General features: G+C 43.9%; 1 protein-coding gene across 1 annotated transcript in view; it reads right to left on the reverse strand.

Annotated features, from left to right (window-relative positions):
* Positions 1–11,344: 11,344 nt before the first annotated feature.
* CD24 (CD24 molecule) overlaps positions 11,345–24,484 on the reverse strand; it is a 41,131-nt gene continuing 27,991 nt past the window's right edge. The window contains exon 3 of the mRNA XM_054699072.1: positions 11,345–13,443. Coding sequence (XP_054555047.1) covers positions 13,267–13,443 — 177 coding nt within the window. The 3' untranslated portion in view covers positions 11,345–13,266. The remainder of the gene's footprint in view (positions 13,444–24,484) is intronic.

Below are 24,484 nucleotides of genomic sequence, written 5' to 3' on the forward strand. Positions count from 1 at the left end.
CACATTCTTTTATTACAGAAAGACACTGATGCTGCCCCACAGAGAGATAAGAACCACCATTCCTCTGTTCCTGCCCTTTGAATATGGCCAGACTTTGTGAGAGGACTTTCTTCTAATGAATAGAACACAATCAAAGTAACTGCATTACTTCTAACTTCCAAAGGTAGATTTTAAAAGATCAACAGCTTCTGCCTAGTGCTCTCTCTCTGTCTCTCCCCCACCCCATCCCCCCAACCCTGGGAGCCCACCCACCAGGTCATGAATTAGCCCGTATCACATTGGCCACATTGAGAGGTGGCATGGAAATGTTCTGGCCAACAACACAGCTAAGACTTCAACTGGGAGCCAGCATCACCCACCAGACATGTAACTGAGCGAGTCTTGCAAGGAGTCTACCCGCCCCACCCCCAGCCTTTTAGTCTTCTAGTTGAGACCGCAGATACCTCTGTGCCTTGCCCAGATCCGTGTGCATACAAAATGGCTGTTTTATGCCACAACATTTTTCAGTAATTTTCTATAAGGATCTAGAGACTGGAATACACACAACAAGAAATATTTCATATTATTTAAGGGTGCATATGTGGATAGAGCAAATTAGTGGACTGCGGTAATCAGCGCTTGCTCTCCAGTGTAGTTAAAAGTGAGCACACCCTCGTGACCCAGCAACCCTGTGTCTACGTGTATATCCTTTTTTGTTTTTTTAGGAAATTTACCTTAAGAAGTCAAAGATGCATTGATGCTATACTTACTTGAGAAGTCCTTTCAGGACAATAATAAATTAAGTTAATTAAGCTAAATCTCCATGATAAATTGAAAGAGAGTTTCCAGGTTCAAGGCTACATGAGATGCTGCTGAGTTATAGGACAGTCTGTACCACTGTAGACCATGGTGTTGTGTCTATTATGCTGGGGAGAACTCTGCCAGGTGTTTCAGTAGGTAATTTGTCACACTCCTAGTCTAACTCTGAGCAGGAACCAGTCCTGGGAGCTAATTCATGATAGTTTAATACAACCACCGAGGCTCATTGAAAGCCTGTCCCCAAATACCACTTCCATTCAGGAGACAATCTAGAGATCAAGAGAGGAGCCAGTTAAAATATTGTGAGAGGCTAAAATAGGTGATCTTGGAGGATCCTCTATTTCTTGCCTTTAACTGTGATCTTTGGGATGGATCAAATGCATATTCCCTGTTACAGGCAGGGCCCTGAAAATGGATGGCATACCAGCCTTCTCCACACAGTGACCAACTGGATTGCAGTTACATTCTTTGCAGCTTTGGTCATCCTTTCCAGCTTTGCCTTATGCTGCAATTTCGGAAAGGAACTGTAACATCTATAAAACAGAATCTTAACTGGCACTAGACTGTATGACAAATACTGCAACTAAGAACTATATCTACAGTGGGCGGTGGTGGTGGGGAAACCATGGTCTCCCTGTGGGTGTTAACCCCAAGATCATGTTTATCTCTTATTGCCTTTACAAAACCCTGCCCACACTTTGGTAAATAGTCTCTTCATTAAACTGTCCTTAACATACCCAGTTAGATGTATCATCTTCTTCCTGCCAGGCCCCTAGCAAAACAGCTTGAAGGAACTTCCCAGTCTGGCCCTTACAAAACTCTGCACCCTCACCTCACACTTCTCTGCTCACTCTTTCTGCTACAAATGCTCTAGCCTTCTTTCCACCAATTTGAAATATTATAAAGCATACATTCCTGTTGTTTTGTAGATACTTTAAATTGTACAAAAATGTTTGTAACATTTTGCCTTAGGTCAAGTTCCTAGAGAAACCGCTACTGAAGAAGACTTGTGTGCTGGAGTTCACTATGGAATGTCCTGGGGCATCAACACCAGTGAGGGGGTGAGGCAAGTGGGACTGGGCAGAAGGAGCTGATGGGCTGTGATGCCTCAAACACAAAGCCCTCCCCTGGGAGCTGGAACTAGGATGGCCCTTCACAAACTCACTGGTATTGAGGTAAGAGGTTGGACCTTTGGGCACCCCCATCAATAATCACTGGAGGTCACCTGAACCTGGGAGAAGCCCCAACTGTAGGGAAGGCAGCTGTCTTCAGACAATGGCATTCTTGGAAAGGGAATGAGTTATGAGATATCAGCAGTCACCCCAGGAATGGGGAATGAGCCCCTTGGTCTCGAAGGGAGGATTTAGGTGGCAATTCCACAACACCCACCAAGAAAACTGTCTCCTAAGAATTTACTGAAAGAAATATAGATATAAACAAAGCCTATGTACAAAGATGTTTACTAAACTATTATTCATCATTGAAAGAACATTAGATCTAATCTAAATATCCAATAACAGGAAGCCGATTAGAGTACAGCTGAAGAACATGGTACCATGCAGCTATTTTAAAACCATGTTGCAGAAATGATTAACCACATGGTATACTAGTAAGTGAAAAGGCAGATTATAAAACAGCTTTGTTGAAATATACCTGTTTATGCACACACACACATATACACAATTGCTTAGGGGGAAAATACACCAGGTGTCTGTACATCAAAATATGAACTGTAGTTATTGCCAAGTGATAGGATTATATGTGACTTTTAATTTCTTTTATACATCTCTTTTCTCATATTTTTAGCAATGAACATATATTGCTAACATAATCTGAAAAGAACAATAAATTTGGGGATTAAACTTGTGGCTGTGATGACACAGAACAATAATTTTCTCATTGTTTAGCTTGGAACCTTTTGCTTAAATAAAATGTATAGGTGAACCCCCAAAAGGGTAACAGATCACCATGACAGTGCCCTCGTTGGGTGGGGTCAGCGGAAGGAGAGTGGAGGAAGGGAGGGAAGGGCTGCAAGGCGGTCTGCTCAGTTCACCCCTACCACGCTGTCCCCACCTCACCCCTAGCCACACTTGGTTCATACCTTCGCATCCTGTTTGAAAACCATAGACCTCTGTTGCCTGCACCATCACCAGTCTGTTGGCACACCTCAGTGTAAATACGTCATACTCTGGGCAGCCCTGAACAGGCTCCTTTATTATTATGACGTGACATCAACTTTACTGTATGTTTAGGTATACAAACTTGGGCGTTTGTTCTTAGATATCAAGTGGAAGAGCCCTGTCCCATGAAGATTAACCCCACACCCTCAGAAAGGTGATGAAAATGCAGTAACCAAGAACAATGAACCACACAACATGGCTTCAAACGTCACTCTCCTTCAGGGTGACCTTGGACCAGCTACCAAACATCATTGTGCTTTGGTTTCCTCATTGGTAATAAGGTGATGATGGTGTTTATAATACTGACCACATGGAAATGCTTTGAAGTAGTCAGTGGGCAGACATGTAAAACCATGAGGCAGTGACAGGTGTGTGGAATTTGCCGTTATTATTTTCTGCTCAATGCATATCAAAAAGCTCATTTACAGAAATAATACTAATGGAGGATGTTTTCCATCCATTCCTCTAAATATTCAGGATTTTATTTTCTTATGAATAATCATTTATAGAATTACTTGTTTGGTTAATACTGTTTTAGTTCATCTGGCTGATAAGATTATTTCTGCTAAATAACACTTTGGTATGTCACTTGTTTGGATGAAAATTTTAAGAAATACATATAAAAACTTGCTGTTACACTCACTGCAGGAAAAGCACTGATGACATTACCATATTCATCCCAAAGCCCCTTCATAAGAACCCATGCAAGAATCCTCAGACTTCAGCACTACTGGTTTAGCCACATGTTTCGAATGTACAGACAATTTAGTTTCAATTTCTAATCATGGCCCTTCCTTCTATTGGGTAAATAGCTGTTCTGGATCTCATGAGAAGCATTCTTGAAGCCTATCCATGAAACCATGAGCTTTTTTCCCTGCACTCATTTGTCTTCTACTTCAAATTCCTCATCTATTTGTAACTTAGTGTAGAAAACATATTTCAATAAGTTGACTCAAAATCCATTCTTAAACTTGGAATGAGGGGGCCTCTCTGGCGGTAAAATGGATTAAGTCTCAGCACTACGAAACTATCTGCAGCCACTGCAGCTACTGCAGAATGAGTTCAATCCTCAGCCAGGGAGATGGCCCACATGGCGTAGCAGACCTCTCCTGTCTCGCCCACTGCTCCCCTCAGCAGTGTATTTCAATCCACCTGTTTTTCTCCCCACTCTTATATCTGGTGAATCCTCTCACTCCCCACACCTACGGCCTACACCCCAACTCTTGTATGCATAAATAAATAAAATAAATCTTTAAAATAAAATAAAACTGGAATGAGACAGAAACAAATAAGTAATAAGTAAATATAGAACTGAATGCAGGCTGACAAGCACAGTGGCAATGATGAGGCTGCCAGGGGAAACGTTTTCCTGATTACATTCACACCCAAGTCTCAACCAGGGTTGAGTCACCGGTTGTATTTCACAAGCCCTTTTTAAACAGTTCACAGTTGTTGCGATTTCACTTAAGATGAACAACTATCACCAATTAGATTATGCTAATGTATCATTAGAGAAATCTGAGTCTTCAAAAAAAAAAAACAAAAACAAAACAGTGGGATGCAAAATGAAAACCAAATAACAGAAAAGTGAATGTGATGAATGCCCAGAATCTCCTAGAGTAATAACAATGAATTTGCATTAATTTTTGTATGCTCAGCACGGAGTACTGATCCCAATTTTTCATGGGTGGGAGAGCAAGCTCACACAAATTCAGAGGGAAAAATCTGAATCATGGAAATTTTAGGTTAGGTGGAATCTTAGTATCTTAAAACTGGAAAGTATTTCCAAAAAGTCTAATCCTCTTGCTGCCCAAAGAATCTTACAGGGGCCATTCAGCAAGTTTTCAGACCCAGGACTGGGATCTAGATGATGAACCCGGGTGCTAAATTCAGATGACTTTAGCATGAATCCATGCATCCTTTTAGAACTGGATAGAAATCCAAATAATGGATTAGAGGAAAGTAGCCTTACTGTCTCCAAGCACAGCCCTGAGTGAGCACCTCTGCTAGGCACAAAGATTTGAAGCCATAGGGCCTCCCTGGTGGCTCAAGGGGTTAAGAACAGCACTGTGAAGCTACTGGAAGCCTCTGCAGCGTTAGATCCCTGAGCCCTGAGGCCAGGTCCTTGCTTGAACCTCCACCCCTGCCAGTCAATCTAAGAGAGTGAAGTTGCCCAAACCAGTTCTCAGACTCATACTCCTCAACTTAGATGCAGTTTAGAATCATCTGAGGAGCTTGTAAAAGCTACTGATGACTGAGTTCCACCCACACCAATTAAATCAGATTCTTCTGGGTAGGTAGAGGTGGCAAACTTTCCATTGTTTTTAAAGTCTTAATCATTTTTATTTGACTTAATTGACAAACACAAGATAACTATTGTGAAACCCCTGGCAATATAGTAAACTTCTAAGAATTTATTTCCACTTAATTCACTTATATACCTTAGAATGGAAATGCATTATTCACCAATAAATGCTTAATGCTTTAAATTTACAATCACCTTGTACAATTTACAAGTCATTTGTAAAGACTTGAAAATCATTCCAATTAAATGCAAAATATATAGGTTTTTGTTCTTACAATTCAAAATATTCAAAATCATATTTTGCAGCAGCCAAAATCTTTAACCGAAAATTCAGAACTGCAGCCTCATAACAAAATGGTCACATTCCAATTTAATTATTAACACTGGGGGGAGAGGGTATAATGGCTCCTAAACAAGGTAAATTAGCAACTAGTTCAATTTTTTCTTTCTCGGCACTCAAAACTTCAGACATCCCATTATTTAAAAGTTTTCCAAGTGACTCTAATACACAATCAGAGTTGAGATCTAATGTTATAGAGAGATAAGCAAGTTGCATAGCTGATAAGAACTGAACAATCCTGAGAGATCGGCCTATTTAGAAACAGTCCAAACTGTCTTCTCATGCTTCCCTGACCCCAAGCTCTGTAAGATATTGTTGTTGGTTCTTTTACTAACTCAACATTCTCTCATTCACACATCAGAATCCAAAAGTAAATATGATCCAGTTCCTGCCTTCAAGTAGCTCACAGATAGGTCAATGCCCACACATTGATAGAAAATCATACCAGGGCCTCCCTGGTGGTGCAAGGGGTTCAGCATAGCACTATGAAGCAATCCGCAGCCACTGCAGCACAAGTTCCATCCCCGGCCGGCCAGGGAGCTACCCACATGGCGCAGCAGTCCTCTCCTGTCTCGCGTGCTGCTCACCTCAGCAGTATTTCAGTAGATCTGCCTGTTCTGCTATCTACTCTGTCTCTGGTGAATCCTCTCACCCCTGATACCTCTGGCCTGTACCCCAGCTCTTGTATGCATAAATAAATAAATCTTTTTTTAAAAAAGAAAATCATTCTAGCCAATGTTTATCAAATTCTTGCAATGTGCCAGACTGTCTTAATACTTTGCATATTAACTCATTTAATTCTCCAGACAATCTTGTGAGATAACAGCACTATCAGACACTCTTCCAGTCAAGACTCTTGGGCTACAGAGAATTTGTGTGATTGCCTAAGATCTATCAGCTAGTTGTAGCTGGGTGGGGAATCAGACTAAAGCAGCCCTGCTGTTATATCCAAGCCTTTAAGCACTACACCGAATTGGATGAGTGGATGCCTTCAAAGTTGTAGAGGCATGAAAACACCATTGTGATTCAGAGAATGATGAGCAATCCAGTGTGCTTAGAAATGAGACTAAAAAGTTGGACTGGGGGTCAAAATGTGAGAAATCTTATGGACTGTGAGTTGGGGGAGGAGGAAGATGGTTTTATTTTACTACGATAGGCAAAGGGTAACCAGTTAAACTTTTAAAGATCAAAATGATGACATGTACATTTTATAGAATAGCCACAGGGTGGGAAGACTGGAGACAGAGATTCAGAACTTCAACAGATGATACGAGTTAGAGGGAGGGAAGAGGTGGGGGAGGTGAGATACCTAGACATCTGACTTAAAAGTGACAGAATTCTGTAGCTGCTAGGAGATGGGGAAGAGGAAGTTGGCTCCCCGGGCTGTGATGAGAGACTTGCTCTGAATGGAGAAGTAGCAGGTCTATGGAAAGAAGGTAATGAGTTCAGCTTTAGACATGTTAAGTGTCCATAAACTTTAGCATCTACCAGTTGTTTAGAGGAAAGACAGTTAAACCACTTTAGACCCTTTGGGCTTCCAGAGATATTCCTTAGCAAAAATATAAACCTGGAAACTTCCTAATGTTTCCTAGAAACACCTTGATTTTAGAAATGAGATGTAATTTAAGAGAAACTGAAAAGCAATCGTGATGGTGAGTTTGTTGTCTCTAAAAAGTGCCATCCTAGCAAAATTAGAAAAAAATATACTCTCTTTATATAGCAAGAATTAAAAAATAACTAAGTCAATCCAAATGAGGTCTATGAGAAATGAAAAACACACATCCTTCTCAGCTATCTAAATATTTAAGTTCTATTTTAAGGGCAGTGGTAGCAGTATGGGGTAGGAAGGAGCATGGGTTAGAGTATGTTTAGTTCTGAATAAATTTTTTTCATCTTCACTTTAGGGAGTAATGCCTTAACTGTCTGCTGGTCTCCAAACTGTTTTTATCTACTAAGGCTAATCTTAGTTCAAGAGACACACTCATACAACAGCTACTCATTACTTAATCTAGCCATAAATTATGACTAGTATTTAAGTGTGGCTATTTAAAATATAACCCTAAAATAGAATTTTGAGCATTTTGCCGATAAATAGCCCAGACTAGCTTAAAGCCCTTTTCAAATAGTTGAAAAGCAATTATATTCCTCTTCCATGAGTACTGATATTACTTTTTAAAAGATATACCCAAATTTTTGGCTGCTTTTCTATAAATGTATAGAATATCAAGAGTTGGTGATGGACAGTTTTAGGGTTTTAGAGAAAAACTCTTCCTCCCTGCAGACTGTGATACTCTCTTGAAAAACAGGCTTTGGGGCCTCCCCTGGTGGCACAGCGGTTGAGCGCGGAGCTGCGAAGCTGTCCACAGCCTCTGCAGCGCAGGTTCGATCCCCGGCCTCCACCGGCGAGGGTCCCACATGGCGCACAGATCTCTCCTGCCGTGCCCTCTGCTCCTCTCAGCAGTGTATTTCAACAGTCTGCCTGTTCTGTTCCCCGCTCTGGCTCTGGTGAATTCTCTCACCCTCCCACGCTTCTGACTGTACCCAGTGCTTGAATAAATAAATCTTTATTTTATTTTATTTTTTTTAATAGAGGCATGTTTTTATTTATTTATTCATTTGTTTGCTTGTTTGTTTGTTTTGTTTATACATGCACTGGGTACAGTCAGAAGCGCAGAAGGGTGAGAGAATTCATCAGAGCCAGAGCGGGGAGAAGAACAGGCAGAAGGACCGAAGTACACTGCTGAGGGGAGCAGCGGGCGGCAGGAGAGGTCTGCGCGCCATGTGGGACCCTCCTCCGGTGGCTGGGGAGCAGCCGGGGATCGAACCGGCGCCGCAGAGGCCGCGGGCAGCTTCGCAACCCAGCACTCAACCGCTGAGCCACCGGGGAGGCCCAATAAATAAATCTTAAAAAAAAAAAGAAAAAGAAAAGAAAAGAAAAACAGGCTTTGATTTATTTCTGGACTTACTTTAGCAGAAACTAAATGCTTAACCATGAAACCTGGCTGCCCATCAAGAACTGGGTGTTGTCTCACCCAACAAGCCATAAAATTGGATGTGCACAGCAGCACTCCATTGTCAAAAGAAAACAGTGTGTATGAGTCGGGACTCAAGCAGGCCCTGAAGATTACTTAAGGAAGTGACACAATGGCCATTGTTCCTGCAAAGTTATCATCTCTCTCCCAGCCTGCACCTATGATTCTGTGGGGAGTGCCCTACAACCTGCTGATTAAGAAAGAGAAAGCATGAGTCTGGATTAAAGAAGGTTCTACACAATATGCAGGTACCATTCCAAAATGGACAGCTACACTGAATAACAGTGGTGAAGTGAAATACTCCCAATGGGAAGTTACAAACAGCACACCTGGTTGCTCATTTTGCTTGGAAGGAGAAATGGCCATAGGTATAAATCAGTATCAATTGATGAGCCTGTGATCAAGTTTGGCTCAATGGATTCAGAAGGAAATGATTGGGAAACTGGTGACAGAGAAGGCTGAGGGACAACTATATGGACAGACCTATCAGAATGGGCAACAATCAAGATATTTGTGTCCCATGCAGATGTTCATCTAAAAGGACCTCAGCAGAGGAGATTCATAACCAAGTGGATAAGATGGCCCTGTGCATACCCATTAGCTTCTTTTCCTAGTCATCCCAGTCATCACCCAGTGGGTTCATGAACAAAATGGTCCCACTTTATTTGGCAAGGGTGGAGGTTATGCATGGATGCAGCAACCTGGATTTGTACTCATTAAGATTGAACAGACATTGCTGAGTAATTCTATTGCAGCAAAAATCAACACTAAGTTCCCTATTGGACACCATTCCTCACAGTGATCTTCAAGGTGGAATGTTGATTACATTGGAACACTTCCATCATGGAAAGGGTAGCATTTTATTATGTAAGTGTCTCCTCAAGACATTTACTCTGGATATGGATTTGCCTTCCCTGTATGCAATGCTTCTGGCAAAACTGCCATGTGAAGACTTACAAAGTATTTTTTTTTTTTAAAGATTTATTTATTTATGCACACAAGAACCGGGGTGCAAGCCAGAGGTGTGGAGGGTGAGAGGATTCACCAGAAAGAATGGGGAGCAAAACAGGCAGATCTACTGAAATATACTGTTGAGGGGAGCAGCGGGGGAGACAGAAGAGGTCTGCTGCACCATGTGGATAGTTATCTCCCTGGCCAGCTGGGAATTTAACTCCTGCTGCATTGACTGGCGATAGCTTGATAATACTGTGTCTTTAACCCCTGAGCTACCAGGGAGGCCTCACAAAATATCCTACCCATGCACCATCATGCTGTTTCACAACGTTGCTTCTAATCAGAAACTCAGGCAATGACATGTGGCAATGGGCCCGTGCCCATAGAGTTCCCTGGCCTTACCATGTCCTGAAATAACTGACTTAATAGACTGTTTTGAAACTTTAAATCATAGTCCAGATATCTGGCAATAACTTGCCGGGTTAGGGCACTGAACTCCAGAATGTAATGTGTTCTAAGTATGTTCCTATTTCTCACATATCCAGAATTTCCAGGTCCAGGAATCAAGAGATAAAGATGAAAGTGGCATTATTCTCAATAATGTCTGTATTACCCCCAACTGTGATTCATTAGCAAAATTTTTACTATCCCCGAGACCTTATGTTCTGCTGGTCTTGGTTCCAAGACCCAGTGATCCCACTAGGAGATAGTACAATGAATCCATTGAACTCTAATTTGAAATCTGTATCTGAACCCCGGGTTCCTCAGGTCCCCTGAATCAACAAAGCAGGGAGTTATTCCACTAGCTGGAATGATTAATCCTGACTACCAAGGGGAAATTGGATTGTTGCTACACAATGGTGGTTAAGAAAGAGGATGTCTGGAATACAGGACCCCTCTAAGACTGTCTTACTATTGCCATTACAGTGATTAATATCAGTAGAAAACTACCATCAAATTCAGGCAACTGTTTGGATTCCCACTCCAGGCTAAGAATCACGATCAGCTGAGGTACTTGCTGAGGGAAGAGAAAGATAGACTGGATAATGGAAGAAGGTAGCTATGAATGCCAGCTAGAGACACACGTATAATTCTAGATATGAGGGCTGTAATAGCTATAGTTCTTATATTTGCATACATACAAAGCAAGTATTTTTCTCCCCTTTCATTCCCTTATCTAATATTAGTTATTCCCTTAACTAATAATGGTTAACTTTGGATCACGGCATTTACATTGTGGATTTTTCTATCACAGTAGATAGAAGTATGAGCCTACTTTGAAGATTAAGCGTTGTTCAAAGATCAGGTATGTATATGGAAGCTGAGTTGACAAGGGCCAGACTGTTTAACCATTAACTTAGGCATCAATGTGACTAGTCCCCAGTTATTCAACCAAACACTAAGTGTTACTATTAAATATTTTGTAAATACTGTCGATAATCCATTGGCTCTAAGATTACCCTAGATAATCTAGGTGGGCCGGACTCCATAAATTAAAAGATCTTAAGCGCACAACTGAGGTTCCTCAGTATTTGACTTGCAGGCTGCAGCTTCCACTTGTTCCCAAATGCCAGCCTGCCTTTTCTGGCATTTCCTGAACTGTAGTAAAATTGTTAACAGCTAGGAGTCCATAAAGGTACTTGAAGGGCTAAAGAAAGGAATTCATGACTATGAAAAGAATGGAAAGGATTAACAGTTTGGGAAACTGCAGTATCTTGTGGACAATAAGGTACAGATATGAAATCAGTGCCAATGGAACTTAGTGCACAGTGTTTGCTCTACCAGTAATTTCCCTCTAGATCCTCCATCTCAGTTCTAATTTCCAAGACCATCATGAACCACTCACTCCACGGCCATGACGTGTCACATTGGTCTGTTTCCTTCCAGTCCTCCTTGACAGCATTCGCCTATTCCCTCTCAACTGAAGTGAAAGGACTTGTCCAGCAAGTAGAACATTCGATCATCAGTATCCTGGCATATAGCTGGTATTTGACAGTTGAGTAAACAGGGGGCAATCCCTTATATGATCAAAGATGTTAGCTTTCAGATTTCTTAGTCAAAATGCTAGTTGATAATAGAAAATAGCTTTATTTTAATGTTTTGGTGAACAGAAAAATATTGAGATATATCCCTGATGGTTTAAATAGATTCATACAACTATGATAGTCCACAAAGCATTCCTTGCATCAGAAAAACATAAAATGTGACCCATTGCTTTCAGTCATTTCTTTTTATTTACAGTTTGTGTTCAATGCAAATCAATTCCATAACATGAGACGTTACTATGAATCAAAGCATAAATACACAAACACAATATACAGTCCAAAATAGATGTACAGCATTCAGGTATGAATCAAAAGGGAATGTTCATTCACACACACAGTAGCTTGAGATTTGTTGGATAAAGTTGTTCCCATGTGAGTTTTTAAAGATGGAAAAAGTGACTTTGTTTTTCAAGACTACTGTGGCCATATTAGATACCGGAACATGTAAGCATCAGTGTGTGACCATGCGAACAAAAGTGTAGAAATGTCTATTTTTAAAAACGTTTCTGTGCATTGGAACAATTGTGGTAAAGAACTACTTTTCAAAATCAAGCCCACTTTGGGTTTAGGACCAGGTTCTAACTATCTAAAAATATTGACGGATAACAGAAAGGGTTCCAAATGTGACTATTCTGATTCATAGCTTTAAAAAAAAGTATTTACAAAAAAGTATAAAAATTTTTCTGAATTTAATGCAGATTAGCTTCCAGTCTTCACTTTCCAAACATCTGATTTAACTTATGCCTTTTTAATTTCAAGATTTGTCAATTTACCTTCAAACAGATCATTTTTAAAAATTTTTTAAAAAAAGCATTTGACATTAGTTAAGGTCAATGTACTTCTACTATTTGGAATCAGTTTAGCTAAATGAATCTGGCGCTCCTGTTGAATAGGAACAGGTGATTTAAATACATAAGCAAAATTTACTAATTATGGCTGGAGTTGGGTAGATTCCAATCCATCATTGCCCTGGTACATGTCAATTCCTATATAAAAAGTCAAATGGAATGTCAAATACAAAGCTGTAGAGAAAAGAGTTCAGTTCCCAAGACCACGGTGATAGTTTACAATGTAAAAGCTTATCTAGAGCATGTTGTCATTAAATCAGTACTGCAGAAACAATTAAGGATTTATACCTGGAAGATCCCTCTAATGTACACATAAATAGAATCACTGAAACTTTGTATATTACCTAACTTCTTTATGACTTTATAGATTGAACAAACCAAATGAAAACTGAATCTCTGTTCTACATCCCATCCTTTATCTCTAGATATCTATTCTTAATTTCAAGATAAGAGTTTTATATTCCATATTTCTGAAACCATAATTAAGGAAAGCATCTCAACAAATTTTGGTTGTGTTTCTTCATCTTGTACGGGAAACTCCAGCAGAGTTAATATTGGCATTCATCAGCTAGTCAGACCCTTCACATGCTCTTCAAACCAATCAAATTTGGGATTCTCAACATTTTCTGTGTCAATTATTGATAAGGTGTGGAATTAGCAGAATCAATGAAGAAGAGTTTTCCTTGCCACATTGGCTGTCTAGACGCCATTTGCATTGGGTTTGAAAGATGGGCAAGTGCAGATGTTTCTTGGTTTGAGTCTCTTTAACAGTAGAGATGCAGGAGGGAGAACAAGATCACGAAGAGACTGGCTGTGGACTTCAGGGCACCGTCACTTGCCGTGGTGCCATTAGTTGGATTTGGGGCTGTCAAGGTAGACTGGGTAGCATTACTTGTAGGAGTTACTACAGAAGAAGTTGAAGTTGTAGACTGTGAATAAATCTAAAATATATAAAAAGTATCACTGATAAATATTCCACATGTCACAATTGCCTTCACATATACTTAATATACAATATAGAGAACATATTCTTAAATGATTGTTTTTTCCATTATTCCCTTACCCACATCATTAAATTCTGAATTCTTAGTCCCACCAAGATCATTCTCTTTAGTTTCAAAACTACTTAGAGATGCCTAATGCCTGCAAAGTGCAACAACCAAAACCAAAAATAATCTGCAATAAACTATATAACTCCCAAAGAACATGACTTAAAAAAAATTCTTTATAAGGAATAAAGGACCAAACTACTAGTTTCTGTGACTAGCTTGACTGACATTTAAAAAAAGGTTTCTTCTATTTTCCCAAGAAAGGGGAGACTTTAAAGTTGCACACACAATTTGGATTTTACAATACAGTGAAGTCTGAGACTTATGGTACTAGAATTGAGTCACCATCATCCTAGATTTGCTAGGTAAATTTCCCCACACCCATTTAATGGTCTAGTTCTAACTTACAGGGCCTCGGGATGTCTTACTCGCTCCCTTCAAATTACACATAAATCTTTTCAAAATGGCCAGAGTTTTTTGTTTTAAACTGAGAAAAAGTACAAGCCTTTGCCTAAAGGCATAATGACTTCACTGGAAGCAAGTGAAGTCGGAACAACTTCACAAAAGACACCAAGAGGGTTTCATGTGAGGCTTTCTCAAGCAGCAAGCCTCTCTGTCTGGTCACTAAGCTCAGCCCTGTGACCAAGAACCAAAGTTTCCCCCGTGTTCCAGCACCTGAGAGTGGCATCATGCACCACACTGATTTTTCAAGTCACAAAAAGCACAGTCCAGTGGGCACGTGATAATCTCTCCTTTGTCACGAACAAAGGCAGACGGGGGATTTCAGTTTTCCCTGCCGGGAGGGTTTACGAGGGTTCTGATTACAGGCGGGCCTGAGGACGTGGCACCAAGCAGGTCTGGGCCACGCGAACATTTGGCTGCCTATTAATCCAAAGATAAAACTGTTATACATCAGCGGCAGTTCCTTTTGTCTCAAAACCCTTAAGGTGCCTAAGCAAACATTTACTGTAGAGGCGTACAAAATCCTATCCAAATTAGACTAGTGTTAAAAAAAATCTTGATCAAGCCAATTGCATTTATCAGGGACCTACTGTGAGCAAGATTCTGCTTGTCCCGCTAGGAAATAACACTCCCACCAAAAGGAAAGCCTTAACAACATGGGAAATTATTCAGAACAGGCCGCCTCTGTTTAGGGGCAAGAGCTAGTTTGAGATTCTTGAAGGTAATCTATTCTTATTCATAAAAAGAGCATTAGAGCAAGGGGTGACTTTTAATGGAGTCCAGTGCACCAAACTAGGGTTCCTCTACAACCAAATACTGACGAACTCATGTTGATACCGTGTTGACATGAAACAAAAATTGCCCTAACAAACTAAATTTATTTACTTAACTAAGACCGTCCTCCTAGAATACGGGCACGGGGGGGGGGGGGTGGTGGTGGGGGTAGACCAGTAAGCTTCCGCGGCCGCGCCCCTCCCCCACCGGGGAGCAGCGAGGGCTCCCAGCGCAGCCCTCAAGACAACAATAGGGTTCAGTTCCCCGGCCCGCGAGCGGGCGGGCTAGGATCGCTGCACTCTCGGCCGCGCTCCCAGGTGAGCCCGGCGACTGCGTGTCTAGGGACCAAGATCCCGTGCACCCAACTTTCCGGGAGATCAGCCCAGGAGACACTCCTTCGAAAGCCCCAGCTGAAGGTGGTGGAGCGCCACCGACTGCGCCACGCCTGCCTTTTGCAAGCCCGAGCTTAGAGAAAGAAATGCCCCTTTTCTTGTTCCCGTCTCCACCCCCCACCATTCCATCCCAGTCCACCCCCACCCCCCAGGCTCAGTCCTGGTCTCCCTCGCGACCGCAACATACCCCCCGCCCCCCCAGCAAGGCAATTCCTGGTACCCGCCGCCGGGGCAAGATCAGTGCCCAGGATGGAGGATCTGGGGGTGGGGGTGGGGATGGGGGGGCGGTGGGGACCGGGACAAAGCCCGACTCCAAATAGAAACGTCCCACCCGCCGGCTGCCTGGAGTTGGCAGATCTGGGCAAACACCGGCCTCCGTCGTAAGAGGGAGACCTGCGAGGTCGCACCCAAGGGAGCACAGGGCCAGGATGGGGTCTCCGCCCAGGCTTCAGCCCTGAACCGCCCGGGGCTGGGTGAATAGGGCCAGACAGCCGGGGCTTCCTAGAGATCTCCAGAACCAGCTCCGAGTGCAGAATGGGCAAAGGTGGCGACCCCTCACGCCCCCCCTCCGGAGACCCTCTTTGTGTGTTGCGTTGGGGACGCTGAGACACACCTAGGGGAAGAGGGACGCTCAGGGTAACCAAGAACGACCTCCACTCCCCGAAGAGCTCGAGGTCCCCGGAGGCTCCGCGAGGTGGGAAGCGCACGGTGTCTTCCCTCGAACCTCAGGGTGAAAGCAAGGGGTGCGCGCCCGGCAGCCTGGAGGCGGCCGAGGAGTCTAGGGCGGGGCAGGGTCCTCGCCGGCGCGCGCGGACTACATTGTTCCCGCAGCGGGGCGCGGGTCGGGGGCAGCCCGCACGCAGCGAAAGTGCAATTCACAGCGTCCCGGCCCCGGTCAGATCACGCTGGATTCTTTCTTCGAGTCCCAGTCCACGGTCCGAGGGGGACACTCAGGCCCATCCCCCGAGAGCAGCTCCCCCTATCCCCCTTGGGACGCGGCCCCCGAGCCTCGCCGGGCGCCAGGGCCTCACCTGCGTGGGGAGGAGCAGTGCCAGAAGCAGCAGCCCCAGCCCCAGCCTGGCTACCATGGCTCTACCCATGTCCGCTCCGTCGGCGCGCGGCGCTTCTCGCTGGGTGCAGGGTGCGCGGAGGACCGAAGGCTCCCGGCAGGCGCTGGCAAAGTGGGGAGCACGGCGCGCTGGCGGGACTTATATACCCGGACAGCCACAATAGCCGTGACGTGACGCCGCCCACCCGCGCTCCCCCCCGCCTCCCCCGCGCCCGCGCGGCTCCCCAGCGCCCCCTTGCTCCGCGGCCGCCCCGGCCTCTGCCGCCCGGGAGACCCCAGGGCCGCCCCGCCGCGGCAGGTGGGCGGCCGGGCGCCGCCCGCTCCTGGCGCGGAGCTTTGTGTTACCCGAGCGGGCAGCGCAGGCTGGCACGGGCGCCCGGCGGCTCCCCGCGGGACCCGGGGCGAACTCGCCAGCCGCACACGCCGCTCGAGAAGCCAAGCCCAAGTTTCCTTTGTTTCCCGGACCTGCCATCTTACCCCACCCCACCCCCCAAAAAAAGTCTGAGCCTCCGGTGCAGCAGGCCTGAGACCAGTCCCAACTCTGAGAACCCCAAGGGCCAGGGGGGCGAGGGGGCTCCCTTGGCGTGGGGTTTCTCAAATCCCCGCCCCAAAGGAAGGGGAACTGCGCTGGCTTTGTGTGCGCCCCGGGGCTGGCTAAGGGAATGGGGCGCCACCACGCGCGTGCCCTTCCCGCGCCGGGCTGGGGCGGGCGGGGGGGCGTGAGGAGGGGGCGGTTCGCGGGAGGCTCCCCGCTTAGAGCAGTTGGAGAGCTCGGCGTCGCGCCACCCCTTCCTCCCCCGAACCCCCTCCCCGACTCGCTTTGTTTCTTGAGCGCCTCACATTCGCCACACTGTGTGAGCTCACAGGGGCATCCCGGATCCCGGACTTCTGCAAACCGCTGGATTTGGGTCCCGGGTGCTCTTCCCAGCCGCAACCGGGGGGAGAGGGCGCGCGTGGAGGGGACAGCCCACCCTGAGGGACGCGCCCCTGCCCACCTCGAGCCTGCCCCCCCCACTCGGCTGGGGTCCAGGGAGCAGGCACCTCTGGGAACGCCCTGAAGGCGCTGCCCTTGTGGAATTCCCTAGGGACTAACTTCTTTGGTATCTTGCAAAGCACTTGCTTGTCGTTCGTTTCAGGAGCAAACGCTTTATAAATCCTTTTACTTTTCCATGGCTGCCATTAGGCGATTTAATGAACTGATTCACATTGGAGATTAGTATTCATTCTGCAGATTTTAATGGAGTATCTTTTCCAACCACTCTACGGTGAAGGCGTGCAACCTTATAGCAAAAGTTAAAATATTTTACTGGTGGAATATAGAGACCAGCCAAACCTAATAATTCGTTTAAATTTCACTTTACAGAACAGTCTTACAAAAACGAGGTTAATTTTATGAAAGAGGAATAACAATGAAATCCACGGGCATGTGGTGTGTGACTGAATCGCCTGTGCCTTAACTGGAACTCAGTAACTTTCCAGTTAAGTATGTGCTTGGGAACACAGGAATTCGGCCCTGCACCAATGGACTTGCCTGTTTAAGTGTTTTCACATTATATAGGAGTAACCTGTGTATGTTCAACTTCTCCACTCCTCTTCCCAGGCAGGAGCAGACTATGGCTCAGGAGTGCCTGGCCCTATACATAGTTGGGTCTCCAGAAGCTGCCTGTTGAACTACCTGGTGGTATTCATAGGCTCTAGAGACTCTGGCCTGTGTATTTCTTTCCCTAGTTCCTCTCCTCATCCCCCCACCCCCCAACATCCTTTTCCTCCTCATTAGTAATTTAAAAAGATGGATTAGTGGCAGGGTTAAGAATATAGACTCTACCACCACAATGCCTGGGTCCAAATCATAGTTATGCCAATTTTATTTGAGACCCCTCCCCCCACCCCTAACCCCTCAGTTTTTTCATTTGCAAATGAAGATAATAGAACCATTACTGATTAATTGTTAAAGTGTTAGAGCAGTCCTGTCTTCACCCTAGGAACTTTCCATGGTAATTGTTCCTCTACTGAAGGGTCCAGGAACCAGAGAATAACTTCCTTCTTGGCAGCTGTGTGATTCATGAGAAAACTATCGAGCTCCAAATAGTACCCCAAAATTGGGAAGGCACTTGGGATCTGTGTTTGGCAAGCCACCTCATCACCAGCTAATGAGACTACCTAATTCACAAATCAAGGCCCTTCACATCTGCCAAATAGGTCCCTTGGACATTCTATAGGCATGTTGCCTTGGGCCTCCCTGTTCAGTTCCCTGGAGGCTTGCCTAAGACAAATTCCCAATCCACTCTATTTCCTAACTAGCAAGAAGCTGAAGAAACCTGCCTCGCACTTCCACTGCCCACCTGTGACTATGCAGGTGCCTCTTTTCACCAACTCTCCCCCTCTGCAGGGCAGCAGCCTCCTGCCTGCCCATGACCTGCACCGTGCTGAGACTTCTCTTCACTGACCTCCCTCAGTGGAGGCAGCTCTCCTCAAGGTCCCCTGCCTGCAGCCATGCAGGCCTCTCTCAGCAAACCTGTCTCTTTCGGGGCAGCTCTTCTGCCCGCTTGAAGAGACTATGCAAGTGTCTTTTACTGTCCTATCCCTTTTCTAATAAACCTGCTCTTTAAATATCAAAAAAGAAAGAAAGAGAGAGAGAAAAAGAGAGGGAGGGAGGGAGGGAGGGAGGGAGGGAGGGAGGAAGGTGCCTAGACCATTCCTCTGGGATTCTTTTTTGTAATTCCTTCATTCAGTTCAATCTCCTTTTCTCCTTAGTATGTTTGCTTTTCCCATAGACAATAAAAGCCACTAGACTAAATAGTGAATCTCCCCAGTTATCCTGAATTTTTAAAAGACATGTGGCCAAATTTCCATTTTCACAGAGAAATTATTTCATGCAATAACCTTGAAATCGATCGAGACCCTAAATTAATGTTTGTATGGAAAGTCATAGCTTTAAGTTTTAATAATTTTTCATAAGCTCATGACCTACTTTTTTGATGCTAGTTCTCTTAGGAGTAAAACTGAGGGAGCGATACCTACAATTTCTAAGTGCAGAACTGAGAGGCAATGAAGCAGACTGACACACATCCTGTGGGCTCTGGACTTGATTTCTGATCCATTATTTTCTAAGTGACTTTGGAAGACTTTCCCAAGCCCACATTTTGAGTTCCTCATCTGGAAAATGGGCTAATAACCCCTACCTCCCAGGGGAATCGTTGAGATAATGTGTACGTTTAGCAGGATGTCTGGGGCATGGTAAAGACTCACTAAGCTGCTCCTTCTATTTCTTTAAAAGGTAGCCATAATCTTGTGGGTTTGGTTTTTTTTTAAAGATTTATTTATTTATTTATACAAGCACTGGGTACAGTCAGAAGCGTTGGAGGGTGAGAGAATTCACCAGAGCCAGAGCGGGGAGCAGAGCAGGCAGAAGGACTGAGGTACACTACTGAGGGGAGCAGCAGGCGGCGGGAGAGGTCTGTGCACCATGTGGGACCTTCCTCTGGTGGCTGGGGAGCAGCCGGGGATCGAACCGGCGCTGCAGAGGCTGCGGGCAGCTTCGCAGCCCAGCGCTCAACCACTGCGCCCCCGGGGAGGCCCATCTTGTGGATTTTAAAAGCTTTCATCTGGATGACATTTGCTCTTACTTCCCCGCCAAGCACTTCTGCATGTGGAATTTCATGTAGGTATCTATGGGGTTAGTAAGGCAGATGACATCGGCTTCATTTTAATTTCTGACTCACAGAGAAACTAAGTAACTTGCCCACAGCCACATGACCAGTTTTGGCACCTCATTTAAAGTTAGAACTGGGACTCCCTCGTGGTGCAAGGGGTTAAGCACAGCACTCTGAAGCAATCTATAGCCTCTGCAGCACAAGTTCCATCCCCGTTGGCCAGGGAGCTACCCATATGGCGCAGCAGACCTCTCTTGTTCGCGTGCTGCTCGCCTCAGCAGTGTATTTCAGTAGATCTGCCTGTTCTGCTCTCTACTCTGTCTCTGGTGAATCCTCTCACCCCTGACACCTCTGTCCTGTACCCCAGTTCTTGTATGCATAAATAAATAAATCTTAAAAAGAAAAGTTAGAACCGAAGTGTCCCAACCAGGTTCCAAACTGCAGCTTTGCCAACAAGAGCAGCGGTCATGTCTTTAGCCTCTATACCTGGCACTCAAGCCATGTTTGCTGGCTGAATGGACTATTATTAAGGGAGCAGGTAAATTTGCTTTCTAAGGTAAAAATAATAAATCCTATTGCTAAAGAAATAGTTTGACAGTTTAAGAATTTTTCAACAAAATGAATAAGAAATATAACATTAATCTAATAAGTATTCCTTCGGTGCTATATAGCAAAAACGGCAGCTGGAATAATCAAATATTTAATTTGAATTCTCTTCTAAATATGGTGCTATTCTTATTTATGTTCACAATACTCTCCTCAATTTTAAGCCAACCTGATATTGGCTGGCATTTACTATTTTAATTTGTACTGCTTTATTAGCGCAGCTTTGTTCCCCACTCAGAAACCCCAGCCTGCGCCAATCATGAGATGACAGTGACAAAGTAACACGGTGAATTTTCTGACTGAAAAGGCCCTAGATCTCCAGCTGGAGTGGGAGGAGTTGAACCCACTAGTGGAGTTTGAGCCTGATTCTCTGCAGGGACATGCTGCCCTCTCCTGGCCATAGGGACCTCTCCGCTCTCATGGTCCTAAAATAAAAATTTTTTCTTTGTGCTGACTATAAAAGCCCTGAATTTTTGAAGTCTGATAAAACTAATAAGCGAAAAGGAGCTTCTTTGACCATTAATGCCTTTCTTTCCCTCTAAAGTCTCTCAAAGAAATTCTCTCAGGTCTTAGGCTTTAGCCAAGTAAGAAAACAAATTGTAAAGAGAGAGAATCACGACTATTTTCAGATGCAAATTGAGTGGTGGGATGCCTCCCTCTAAGGATCCTGGGGATTTTTTTCTTAGGGAAATGAAAGAAAAAGAAGCAACTCTTAATCTCTTTGGCTAGAATTTTAATTTGGTGTCTCCATTGTGTTGACTAGGAGAGAAAGCAAGCCCTCCTTTCCATGTTGCTGGGATTGTGGAAAGGAATTTGACAGCTATCAATATTGTTTAATGTTCCCTTTCACCTAGAAATTCTAATTCTAGGAATTTAACCTACAGATGTATGCACACAAAAGGATTTATGTTCAAGGGTTTGTTGTAGTCTTCTTTGTAACCATAAAGGGTTGACTATCACCTTATTATCCATATCCAAAGGTGTACAGCCCAGCTAGAAATAACACACACATATCATGAAAGGTTATGTCATTCAAAAAAGCAAGAGCATAAGGTGTACTATGAAGAAGAATCTTCAAGATACACTCGAAAGTGAAAAAAGTAAGGAACAAAACCATGTGGACAGTGTGGTACTATTAGTGTTTTGAAAAGAAAAAAACTACACAAAGAAAGAGAACATTTGCAAATTAAATGTCTAGACAAATAGATTAAGAACTGCTTCTTTTTCTTTCATTTCCCTAAGAAAAAAAATCCCCAAGATCCCTATAGATAGGTATCTCAATACACAATAAATTGATAATGGTGTTTGCCACTGAAAAGAGGAACTGACTGGCCAGGGCACCAAAGAAAGAAAACACATTTCTCATTACACACTACTTTGTACACTTTGAGTGTTACACCATTATTCTTTCACAAGTAGGTAAGTAAAATCATTTAAATAGGGCCTCCCTCGTGGCGCAGAGGTTAAAGTCTCAGAGCTATCAAGCTAACACCAGCCACTGCGACATGAGCTTGATCCCCCGCGGGGGAGCTAACCCACGTGGGTGCAGCAGACCTCTCCTGTCTGGCCCACTGTTTCCCTCAGCAGTGCATTTCAGTAGATCTGCCTGTTCTGCTCCCCACTCTGTCTCTGGTGAATCCTCTCACACAAACACTCCCTCCCTCCCTCACCCACCACCGCTGGACTACATCTCAGGTCTTGTATGAATAAATAAAAATAAATCTTTTTTAAAAAATCATTTAAATAAATTAATAAGTCAATATATTCTGTGGCTTTCTTTCCCGACTCCTACAAGACAAGTGTGTAGAAAACCAACCTCTCCAGCCCTAAGGACTTCAGAATGGCCCTTCCCCTCCTTCCACCCTTCATAAGTTCTCAAGCAAAAATAATAGTTTTCCCTCAGTTCATCCATCCAGTGACAACTATGAGACCAATTCTCTCAAGTCCAGATGTCACCAACAAAGCTTTCAGTAAAATAAGAACTAAGCTGTAGAAAAATTAATGAGAAGTCACTTGGCACACAACATCAGTTTCCTCATTTTGTTCTCCCTTCCTGCCTCTATGGGGGATGAAGAGCATGGGGTTGGCCAGAGTTTGCCTCAGAACAAGACGTGAGCTGGGTGGGCTCATTCCCACTAAAGGGATTTTTTTTTTTTAAGAGTCCCTTCCAGAATGGAGGCATTACACTCCCAGACTTCAAACTCTACTACAAAGCCATAATCATCAAAACTGCATGGTATTGGAACAAGAACAGACACACAGACCAAAGGAATCGAATAGAAAATCCAGAAATAAACCCACAGATTTATGGTCAACTAATCTTTGACAAAGGAGCAAAGAATATGCATTGGAGCAAAGAAAGTTTGTTCAATAAATGGTGCTGGGAAAACTGGGTCGCTACATGCAAAAGAATGAAGCTTGACTACTACCTAACACCATGCACAAAAACCAACTCAAAATGGATTAAAGAACTAGACATAAGACCTGAAACCATAAAATACATAGAAGGAAATATAGGCGAAACACTACATGACATGCACATCAAAGACATCTTTACAGGCACATCACCCAAAGCAGTGATAAGTGAAGGCAAAGATAAACAGCTGGGACTACATCAAATTAAAGAGCTTCTGCACAGCAAAACAGACAATAACAAAAACAAAGAGAAACCCCACCAACTGGGAGAACATTTTTGCACACAACACTAATGATAAAAGACTGATGACAAAAATCTACAAAGAGCCGATGAGACTCAACAAAAACAAAGAAAATAATCCATTCAAAAAATGGGCAGAAGAGCTAAAAAGAAACTTCTCTGAAGAGGAAATGCAAATGGCCAACAGGCATATGAAAAAATGTTCAATATCACTTGTAATCAGGGAAATGCAAATCAAAACTACCATGAGATACCATCTTACACCAGTGAGAATGGCACATATTAAAAAAACTAGCAACAAAAAATGTTGGCAAGGTTGTGGAGAAAAAGGAACTCTTCTGCACTGTTGGTGGGAGTGCAAACTGGTCCAACCACTATGGAGAGCTGTGTGGAGATTTCTTGACCTACTAAACATAGAGCTCCTATATGAGCCAGCAATTCCACTCCTAGGTATTTACCCAAAAGACACAGAAACATCAATTCCAAAGAGCACCTGCACCCCTATGTTTATAGCAGCACTGTTTACAATAGCTAAGCTTTGGAAACAACCCAAATGCCCAAAAATAGATGACTGGATCAAGAAGATGTGGAACATATACACCATGGAATATTACTCAGATTCAAAAAAGATAAACAGGGCCTCCCCGGTGGCGCAGCGGTTGAGCGCTCGGTTGCGAAGCTGCCCGCGGCCTCTGCGGCGCCGGTTCGATCCCCGGCTGCTCCCCAGCCACCAGAGGAGGGTCCCGCATGGCGCGCAGACCTCTCCTGCCGCCCACTGCTCCCCTCAGCAGTGTACTTCGGTCCTTCTGCCTGCTCTGCTCCCCACTCTGGCTCTGGTGAATTCTCTCACCCTCCCGCGCTTCTGACTGTACCCAGTGCATGTATAAACAAAACAAACAAACAAATAAATAAATAAAAACATGCCTCTATAAAAAAAAAAAAAAAAAAAAAAAAAAGATAAACACATGCAATTTGCAGCAACATGGATGGCGCTGGAAGGGATCGTGCTCAGCGAAATAAGCCAGAAAGAAAAAGAAAAATACCAGATGGTCTCACTCATAGCAGGAATGTAGAAAACTTAAATAAGGGACCTGGAAAAAGAATAACTATAGGAAAGAAAATATCAAAATCAACAAATAACTATGAACCAGAGACACTCTATGGGGGGGTGGCAAGCGGGGAAAGGAGGGCTTGGGGTCAAAATAAGGGGGTTGTAATTATATGGGGAATATAAAAGTAAAATTTAAATTAAAAAAAATAATTAAAAAAAAAAGAGTCCCTTCCACTCCTGGACAGGAGGGCCTCTGAGGGTAATAAAATT

Source organism: Talpa occidentalis, unplaced genomic scaffold, assembly GCF_014898055.3.
Source record: "Talpa occidentalis isolate TD23 unplaced genomic scaffold, MPIMG_talOcc4v2.1 talOcc4.2, whole genome shotgun sequence".
Classification (NCBI taxonomy): Eukaryota; Metazoa; Chordata; class Mammalia; order Eulipotyphla; family Talpidae; genus Talpa; species Talpa occidentalis.